At 38.3% G+C, this 10,682-nt stretch overlaps 1 protein-coding gene across 1 annotated transcript in view; it reads right to left on the bottom strand.

Moving 5' to 3' along the window:
* Window positions 1–1,749: 1,749 nt before the first annotated feature.
* LOC106869422 (radial spoke head 10 homolog B) overlaps window positions 1,750–10,682 on the bottom strand; it is an 18,210-nt gene continuing 9,277 nt past the window's right edge. The window contains exons 6-16 of the mRNA XM_014915154.2: window positions 9,737–9,854; window positions 9,231–9,340; window positions 7,963–8,149; window positions 7,055–7,187; window positions 6,296–6,375; window positions 5,783–5,877; window positions 5,146–5,199; window positions 4,837–4,944; window positions 4,039–4,272; window positions 3,100–3,187; window positions 1,750–2,309 (exon numbers count right to left, since the gene is read on the bottom strand). Coding sequence (XP_014770640.1) covers window positions 1,948–2,309; window positions 3,100–3,187; window positions 4,039–4,272; window positions 4,837–4,944; window positions 5,146–5,199; window positions 5,783–5,877; window positions 6,296–6,375; window positions 7,055–7,187; window positions 7,963–8,149; window positions 9,231–9,340; window positions 9,737–9,854 — 1,569 coding nt within the window. The 3' untranslated portion in view covers window positions 1,750–1,947. The remainder of the gene's footprint in view (window positions 2,310–3,099; window positions 3,188–4,038; window positions 4,273–4,836; window positions 4,945–5,145; window positions 5,200–5,782; window positions 5,878–6,295; window positions 6,376–7,054; window positions 7,188–7,962; window positions 8,150–9,230; window positions 9,341–9,736; window positions 9,855–10,682) is intronic.

The following is a 10,682-nucleotide window of genomic DNA, read 5'->3' as shown; positions in this document are numbered from 1 at the left end:
GCTGTAACCAGCCCACTTATGCATACTTTTCCTTCATTGGACACTAAACTCTGCTTGTGAAGACCTGTTGAGGCAAGTGAAATCAAAACCAAATCAAATTCGCAAATTTGATGACTGGCACCCGTGGCAGTGGAACTCTAAGAGCACCATCGAAGCACGATCACTGCCAGAGCAGCTGATTGACTTCCGTGCTGGTGGCACGTAAAAAGCACCATTTGTGCGTGATCGTTACCAGCATCGCCTTACTGGCATTTGTGCCGGTGACGTGAACAAAACATTCGAGCAAGGTCGTTGCCAGTGCCGCTGGACTGGCTCCTGTGCAGGTGGCATGTAAAAACACCACTTGAGCGTGGCTGTTGCCAGTACTGCCTGACTAGCCCTCATGCCGGTGGCACGTAAAAGCACCCACTATACTCTCGGAGTGGTTGGCGTTAGGAAGGGCATCCAGCTGTAGAAACTCTGCCAGATCATATTGGAGCCTGGTGCAGCTATCTGGTTTGCCAGTCCTCAGTCAAATCATCGAACCCATGCCAGCATGGAAAGTGGACGTTAAACGATGATGATGATGATGATGATATATAAAATTTGTATTAAATTCAGAGAAAATGGTAAGTTAGTGGTTAATATTTATTTATTAATAAATTGATAATCATTTCTTCCTACAGCTGTTTCCATTTATGCAGTCACAAAAGCCCTGAAAAACAAAATCAAAAAAAAAAGAGGTCATCGCTGCTGCCTTTCCTTCTCTGTTTAAGCCTGCAGTCGTGAAATCTTAGGTTCAATCTCACTCAACAGCACCCTAGACAAATATCTTCTATCATATTGTTGTGAATGAAATTGAGTTGAGTGAAATGTAGCTGTGTTTGGGTAAGTCTAACATTGATAAACACTCTGTGTCATGTTAAGTTTGCCTGGGAGTAAAGGGTTATATTAAGGATGCAAATGTCCATGGCAGATTCAGCCACTTGTTCTATAATGTAAATAGGATGTAATTATAATGTGATGAATTGATTAATATCCAGTGATAACAGATGAATGATATATTGGCTATTGGAGCTGATTTATGGTTATTCATTGTGTGGATATGTGTTTCTGTGTAGATGTTATATGGAGGGAGAGATGGTGATGGAGAGGGAGAGGAAAAGAGAAAGAGGGAGGAGAGAGAAGGGGAGGCGAAAGAGAAAAACAGGAGGAGGAGAGTGAGTGAGAAACATGACAGGAGCTAAAAATATTCTTTTCTATTCTAGGCACAAGGCCCAAAGTTTTTGAGGAGGGGGCTAGTTGATTAGATCGACCCCAATACGCAACCAAAATTAATTTATCGACCCCCCCAAAAGGACAAAGGGCAAAGTCAACCTCGGTGGAATTTGAACTCAGAATGTAAAGACAGATGAAATAGCACTACACATTTCAACCAGCTCGCCACCTTAGGAGCTAAAAATATTAGGTGATGTAGATATTACATGGAGACACAGAGCGGGGAGGTGTTTGAGTGTGTGTGAGAAAAGGAGAGGGAGAGAGAGAGGGAGTGTTGGGGAGAAAGGCAGTTGAAAAAGTTAGTGTGAGAGGGAGAGAAAGATAGATAGATGGAGGGAGGCAAGGAAGTGGGGGTTAGGAGGGAGAGGGTTTTAAGAGTCACAAACTTGACTCTGTTTAAAATAATTAAATTTGTGGAGTAAATATTAAATGGTGCGACACAGAAAACCCCCAAAATAAATGCAAAAAAAAAAACAAAACAAAACAAAACAAGATTTATTTTAGTAAAGCAATTGTTATTTTATGAAAGAAATCCTTAAAAAGAAATAATTCAGCCCTGACTTCCCCACCCCTGCCTCCATTATTCCTTCCCTTTCTCACCCACCACCATCTTCCACTATTTTCCAAAGGAAATACCATTTTGATATTCCATGGAGGAATGTATTGCTTTATTACTTGTAGGTTTTCTTTTTATGTTGCATGTCCATTTGGACCGCTCGTCTTCACTTCACCAAACTCATCAAAGACATGAACGTTTTCAGCAATGTTCTGGTCGTGTTCCTGTTCCGGTTCCTGACTCAGCGATGCCTCTTCTACTGCTTCTCGGCGTAACTGGTGCCATCGCTCTGTCGCTGCCTTCTGTTTCTCCTTCTTCTTTATTTTCTTTAATTCTTCTTTCACCAGTTTGTTGACCGTCTGCTGCATGTTCAAAAGGTTGCTGACCGGACGAATGAATTTCTCGATGAAGAAAATGTGTATTTGGTGAGTCCAGAAGTTGTACTTTTTTGTAGCTTGGTCAAGTTCTTCAGCCTCTACCTCTGCTTCAGTTTCTTCTGTTTTTATGTACATGTGTATTATTTTTTTAAGGGGAAAAAAAAAAAATAGAAAGTAAAATTTGTTAGAATTTAAATTAGAGATTTTATAATAGTAAATATTTCACAGTTGCTTCATAATTGCAATCAAAGTTCAACTGCTGTTTCAACAGTTACAATCATTAACGTAGCTAGTGGGGAGGGGGCATTACAAGAACAAAAAAAAACTGAAATTTGCATCTAATTAAAATGAAATATCATTTTGTGTGCATGTGTGTGTATGGGTGTGTATGGGTGTGTGTGTGTGTATGAATGTGTGTGTGTGTGTATGAATGTGTATGTGTGTGTGTGTATGAATGTGTGTGTGTGTATGAATGTGTATGTATGTGTGTGTGTGTGTATGAATGTGTGTGTGTATGAATGTGTATGTATGTGTGTGTGTGTATGAATGTGTGTGTGTATGAATGTGTGTGTGTATGAATGTGTGTGTGTGTGTGCATGAATGTGTATGTGTGTGTATGAATGTGTGTGTGTATGAATGTGTGTGTGTATGAATGTGTGTGTGTGTGTGTGTATGAATGTGTGTGTGTGAGTAATTTTAATTTTTGCCTCTGAATTCTAATCAATGTTTCCCTTCTTTACTCCACCCCTCCCATCATTTTTCCATTCACAAAATTTGTAATTGTAAAACAACAACAGCAACAATAACAACAACAGCAACAACAACTACAAAAGCAACAACAGCAACAAAACCAACATGACCGCAATGGCAGCCACAACAACAGCAACAACAATAGTCTTATTAACATACCGTTTGTTGTCTCTTTGCTGTCACTCGTTTCCATCAAACTCTCAAGTGGACTGAACAACACAGATAAAGATTTTGTTTGTTCCTCTTGCTACAAAAAATTAATATTTTACCATTTAATTAATTAAAGAATAAGTTCTGATTTGCCATTTCTCTTTTTTTTTTTTAAGAAAGTAGACTGTGGTTTTTAAAGAGATTTAGCTGCTATTTCTAACATATTGAATGACTACATAGAGGCTTCCTCATTGGCTTATGTGATTTTATCATCTGACACAAGATCCCCTCCTCCAATGCCCCATCTCCTCTCAATATTCTATTCCCTTGTCTTGCAAGTTACTTGGTGACCCTGCCGGTGCTGGTGCCACATAAGAAGCATCCAGTCTACACTGTAAAGTGGTTGGCATTTGGAAGGGCATCCTGCTGTAAAAACCCTCCCAAAACAGGCAGAGTAGGATAGAGTACATTTTCTACCCGGTCAGCCCTTGTGAACTGTCCTACCCATGCATGCATGGAAGATGGACATTAAACAATGATGATGATGGGTAGTTAGCTCATCGGTCACAGATAATGTTTTATGAGTGTCCCTCTCACACACTCTTTCTCAATTTCTGGCTCTCTCTCTCTGCCTTTGTGTCTCTCTCCATTTCTCTCCCCGCCTCTTCCTCTCTTACTGTCTCTCTCTCTATACTCTTTCTTTCTCTCACTTTTCCTATTTCTCTCTTTCTTTTTCTCCCCCTCTCTCTGTCTCAATGTCAATACATAACTAGCTCTCCATCCATCTGTCTGTCCGTCCATCTGTTTAACCTGATGCATGCAAGCACACAAGTGCACGTGTGTGTGTGTGTGAAAGTGAAAATGTGTAAAGACCATCCACCCATCTCCCTCCCCATTTCTATATTTCCACCAACAAGACTAAAAAAAACCCTAAAAACCACCACTTACCACTGTCTCCGATGTCCTATTCTCTGTTGTCTCTCTTGTCTTCGAGTGTTGTTGGAAGGAAGTGCTGGACACATTGGTGCTGAGGACAGGTGACATGACAGGTTGACTGCTTGTCTTTGGAGACCGACTTGACGTGACGGTATCAAGAGGTATCGTCATTGACTCTACCACGCTTTCTGTGATGTAAATCTCAGCAAAACCAACAAGCGCTTCCAGAAACTCAAGGTAGGTCATCTATGAACAGAAAAACATGGGAACTGATTACTGTACAATGACCCTTGAAAAGCTAATTTAAATAGTGAAAACTGGTTGGATTTCACGATGTCCATTTAATATGTATATATTTATAAAAAGATATTAAACTATATGAAACGAAGGCATTTCTCTTCCACTTTTTATATTTTTTTTACGCATATTTTCAACTCATAATTTTGCTACGTGGTGTATACTGAATCTTCATTATCTTTACACCTTGTATATTTTTATATATATAATAATAATGCAAATGATATAAGAGCATATGCATGTATACATACATATATGTACATACCTACATCTACATGTCTATATAGATGCATATCCAGGTACAGGACGTCAAAAAAGGAACGGGAACATAAAGCACAAAAAACAGACTTTTTTTACAGACATCAGAATGAATGCATAGGAAGACAGACGAGCCACTTATGGGACTTTTCCTTCAGCTGCCTCTGTTCTAAATATATATATATTTGGTATATGCATATGTTATGCTTGTGTATGCTGATGGATTAAATAAAATTGGAAGTCGAATGCTCTTACCTCCAACTCCATGTTGTAGTCACCATCAACGATAACATTGGGATCATCTTCGGCCAAAACATCAATGGCAGCTTTGGCGGTGAGGTTCTCATTGATCAGGTTTAAGTCCTTTCCGTAGAGAAAGACACATTGGTTAATATATAAACAAAATACAGAGGATGAAGATGAGAGGAGAAGGAGGCGGTGAAGGAGGGGGAGGAAGAGAAGTATATGTGCCTCTCTATGCAGAAAACACCCAGACACACACAAGCATGTGCGCACACACACACACACACACACTTTTAAAATACAAAAGATGCTTTAGTTTACCTTGAGTATGACTAAACAGTCTCTCATCTTCATGGAAGAATCATGGGGAGGTAACTGTGAAAGACAGAATGAAGGGGAATGGTCAGTACATTCAACTAATTAACACATTTTCACCTGACAATTTGTCGTCGTTGTCATCATCGTCATCGTCATCATTATTATTTTTAAGGTGGTGAGGTGGCAGAACCATCAACACATTGGACAAAATGGTGCTGAGTTCAAATTTCTTCAAGGTTGACTTTGCCTTTCATCCTTTTGGGGTTGATGAAATAAGGACCAAGTCAAATCTTTCCATACCATCAGATATACACTTATAAGAGACAATGTTGGCATTAGGAAGAGCATGCAGCCATAGAAACCATGCCACAACTTACAATTGACCAGTTCTTATCAAACTGTCCAAACCATGCCAACATGGAAAACGGATGTTAAATGATGACGACAACGATGATGATGATGATGATGATGATGACAGTGTGGGCTGCTTTTACTACCATACATGGGGATATAAAAGTTCATTGTGTGGTGTCTCTGTAGCATCAGACACCCCATCGATCCATCATGCAGACAAACAGAGTGACTTTTCCATCCCATCTGTTGGTACTGGAAATTTTTATTAAAAAAAATGTCTGTTCACCTTTCGTGGTTTACAAATGGCAGTGTAGATTTTGTAAACCTCCTGGACGTGTTCCATTATGTTCATGGCTCTGCGGACTTCTGTGAAGATATGGCCTGCAGTGAAAGAAAACGTAATTCAAAGCTCTGTAGCATTTTGAAACAAATGTATGCAACTGCATCCTTAAACACAATGAAAGAGCATGTCATAGATGAGGTTAAAAATGGGGACAAAATAACAATTATGAGACTTTGATAAACCCGAATGATTGATTGATCAAATAAGTAATCCAAAAATCAATTAGTTAATTGGTTAAGTGGTTAGCTAGTTGGCAAATAAAGAAGAGAAATAGAACCAGTAGGTGTGTTCATTACTGACATAATGACCCTCCCAAGAAACAACATTAACACATGAATTCACAAGAATCTTGGGGTTAGGTTCTCTTGATGAGTTAAATTCTTTTGAAAGAGAAGAAAAAAAAAACAAATAACATAAAATAAATAACAAGATGGTTTAAATCTGTGGATTGTTTACCTCTAACGGTGAACACATTGGGGTAGATGTTGTTTTTGAGAAGTTGATAGAAGCACCAATCCAGCAGAAGAAAATGGTACCTAGATGAATGGAAAGTGAAACATTTGGACTCAGTTTTTTTCCCCTTTTTTTAACTGACATGTCACATGATCTAAAAATTCGTCAAGAGTTCTGAATAAATATAATTTCAGCCTTCTAGGGATCCATAGTAGGCCTTCAAGTCATCCTTTTTCCTTTAATACATACATACATACATACATACATACATACATACATACATACATATACAAACATATACATACATAATATATATATATATATATATATATATATATATATATATATATTACAGACATACACACATACACATGTATATAAATAAATACATAAATTACTTAATGCAGATACATAGATACATTACGAAAAACAAATTAAGTACAGTATTCATCCAGGGATAATAACTTGTATGGACACACTGTGTTTAAAAACACAAAATTATATCAGTAGCAGGCAAAAATCATCCAGCAGTGGTGGTGAAGTCGCTAGATGTGCATTTCTGACTTGTTGCACTCCATCAGTAGCAAATGCTCACTGCCAGCCACATGCTGAAAACACAACCTTCTGTTACTGATGTAGGTAAAACAGCAATTATAAAATCACTGACGTTTCGGTTAACCACCTGGCTATATGTGAAAGAAGTAAGTGGTAGTGGTGGAAGTGTGTGTAGATATTAATGATGATAAAGATGACATGACCTACTTTAAGTTTGCTTTTGCGTCATCGTATTGTGCACTGTATGCTTTGAAGGCCAAGATCACAAGGTTCGCTATAAATTCCCGTAGCAGCAACTTACCAAAAGGGTCATGGAGACTGGTTACTTTTTTATCTTTCGCTGGGAAAGAAAGAATTACACAATGAATGACAGATGAAATGATGAAAAACCAAAAAGTTATATACAATTTCTTTTTTAAAAAAAATTATAAAATTGTAAACCTATTCAAACAATCATTCAGTTATAACATTGATATAAACAAAATATTCAAAATCATTATTTACAAATATATTAAATTCATGACAAAACTAAATAGAACAAGAGAAAAAAAATTTGCAGATATTTCAAACCTACTCCACATAATTCTAAATCTAATAAATAATATTTTTTAAAAACTATAATAAAAAGGAGAATTTGCATATTCTGAAACTTAATTAAAACTTAAATTTTTAGATCAGCATAATTTGATTAGAAACTCTAAAGGTTGTCGGTTATTGACTCTGATAAAAATTATTGGCTACTGAACCTTAATGCAAGATATCTGTCTGTTGACCCTAGTAAAGATTATACGATTATTGGACCTGGTAAAGATTACAGACTATTGAAGGTTATATGGCTATTGGACCTGCTGAAGGGTATATGGCTACTGAGCCTGGTAAAGGTTATAGGCTATTGAACCTGGTGCCAGCCAGAAGAAATACTGCTAAGCATTTTGTCTGAAATGTTAACAATTCTACCAGCTTGCTGCCTTGTTGTTGTTGTTGTTGTTGTTGATGATGATGATGATAATGATGGTGATGGTGATGGTGATGATGATGATGATGATGATGATGATGATGATGATGATGGAGTATCACTTGATTTCGAAATGGTAAAGAACACTAAAAGAACTTACCAAGGAATCTATCCATTTGCATCAGGGTAAAGCCATGATGATGCAAGCGACAGTCTTTGAGAAATCTCCAGAACTGAAGATTGTCCATCAAGTAGACATTATCAATGGCTGGTTCCTGGCCCAAACTTGCATAAAACAAGTAGATCTTCTTCAAAAATGCTATATGCCTCCACACGTTCTTATTCACCTGTAATTAACAATGGCAGGTGTAGTGATGCCAAATGATACCAAATGGAAATTAAAGAAAACAGAATTACCTCCAGATACAACACATTGCAATTACCCGTTGCAACACATTGCAATGGATTTTGGTGGACTTTGATGCAATATATTTTAGAGTGACTTGCACTTCTTCGTCCCCCCACCAATTCTCCCCTGCGATAAATGCCCCTGGGTCTTCTATACAACCCTTGGCCTGAACTCAGGCATCGGCACCCTTTGCACTCGTCATGGTGAAGAGTCTTGATCACTGGCTACAGATCTACTACTCGGATTATGGGTTAATTCCAGCGACGAGGATTTTAGTGGAAGAAAGTATCTCTGGTGCCTGTCATAGAATATTGGTAATACTGGATTAAAGTGAATTAGAAGCTGCACCACTACCACCACCACCACCACCACCACCACCACCGCCACCATCACTGTTACTACAAACACCATCACCCTCACCTCCTTTACTGCAACCACAGTTGTCACCACCAACACCACCACCTATTTATACACACACACACAACTACACACATATATATATAAATGTACACACACATATGTATACACATGCACACACACACATATATATATATATATACACAGTGTGTATATATCTCCATCAAATGCACTTACAAGGCTTTCGTCACTCTGGAGTTATAGTAGAAGACATTTGCCCAAGGTGCCATGCAGGGGGGCTGAACCCTGGACCATGTGGTTAGGAAGCAAACGTCTTACCACACAGCCATGTCTGTCCAGTATTAGTGCAACACATTCCAAATAAAGTACAAGCTGCTGTCATGTCACTGCAGTGTCAATGCATTGTAACTGCAACGTACTGTGTCATGCAGTGTTAGTGCAACACAATGCAGTTTCATTGCAGTATCAGTTATTCATATTTCTGCACCAATGCAACATGCTGCAATGGCATAGTGGTGCATCCCATTGCAGTATCGTTACATTTTCTGTGTAAAACTAATTATCATTGTGTTTTTTTTTACTCAAGGGAAACTTTTAGTAGCGGCAGCAATTCTAAGAATACGTTAATTAATGTTAATTACCTGTGTCAGTTCTTGTTTGGGGTCAACACCTTTGTAACCTTTCAGTAAGCTGTTGATGTCCATTATGAAATTACTGTCGACTGATTTCATGTTCACTTCCTTTTCGGGAGCTGCAGAGATATTTGGGGAACCAGAGCAAGTCAAATGCATAATGAAGCTCATTGGGGGGGAGCAAAAACAACATGGTATTACATTATTTACATTATTTACATTTGACGGCTATTTGTCCTCATCTTGTTTGTTGTTAACACAACGTTTCGGCTGATACACCCTCCAATATCCGTCAAATGTAAATAATGATAAATAATATACATAATTCCTCATCTCTTAAATATAGAACATATCATTTTTCTTGTTTTGAGGGAGAGAGAGAGAGAGAGAGAGAGAGAGAGAGAGAGAGAGAGAGAGAAATAGAAATAGAGGGAGCGAGAGAAATAGAAATAGAAAAAGAAGGAGAAAGGGAGAGAGAGAGAGAGAGAGGTGGGGATTTACAATTAAAGACTCACATTTATTGTCCTGGTCATTAATAAGAGCCGGAAGTCCTTTGACAAAGGTATTATCAGGAAGAGCATTATTCTCAAATCTTCCTTCATAGACACCTCCAGTTCTTTGAGTGAATTTAGCCTGCAATTAAAACAAGACAGGAACACATTTGCAATACATATAAGTCATGGTCTTTGGAATTCTTCAGCTACAGCAAATGCAAATAGAAACTAGCTTTTGAGAGAACTGGCACAGCAATTTTACTGACTATAAAGCAAATAGACAGAATATTGTTATATATATCGATGCCAATGCCACCTGACTGGCCCCTGTGCCAGTGGCATGTAAAAAGCACCCACTACACTCTGGGAGTGGTTGGCGTTAGGAAGGGCATCCAGCTGTAGAAAGCTTGGCAGATCAGATTGGAGCCTGGTGCAGCCTCCTGGCTTGCCAGTCCTCAATCAAACCGTCCAACCCATGCCAGCATGGAAAGTGGACGTTAAACGATGATAATGTATATATATATATATAGTAAGATTTATCTTAATAATTCCGATGCGCACTCTACAACCTATCTCTATTCTATCTCCCTCTCTTGTTCTTCTTCCTTTCTGATTTTCTCTCCCACCCTTTCTCTAATTCTTCTCATCTCCCCTTCACAATTCCTTCTCTCTCTCTCTCTCTCTCTCTTCCTCCTTGATTCTCTTGTTGCTCACACGTGACCAACGGCCATCCATCTTTTTTTCACTTCCTTCCTAAAGACAAGACATGCTTTTGCTTGTCTCTTCTCAAAGCTTGTTTTTCCAGCATTCACCACTTCACCTCGTTATGGCTTAACAGCCCTCACCGTTTGTTTTTACTGTTTTGTCCTTACTGTCCTGTTTTTGTTACCACTTTAACCCTCTGCAAAAAAAATCCCAAATTTTATTTAATTTACTTTGCGGGAAGGACTGTTTTGATGAAGTTTCA

This window comes from Octopus bimaculoides, chromosome 19 (genome assembly GCF_001194135.2).
Source record: "Octopus bimaculoides isolate UCB-OBI-ISO-001 chromosome 19, ASM119413v2, whole genome shotgun sequence".
NCBI lineage: Eukaryota > Metazoa > Mollusca > Cephalopoda > Octopoda > Octopodidae > Octopus > Octopus bimaculoides.
Note: the sequence above shows the minus strand (reverse complement) of the source record. Positions and strands in the feature narration are given on the sequence as shown.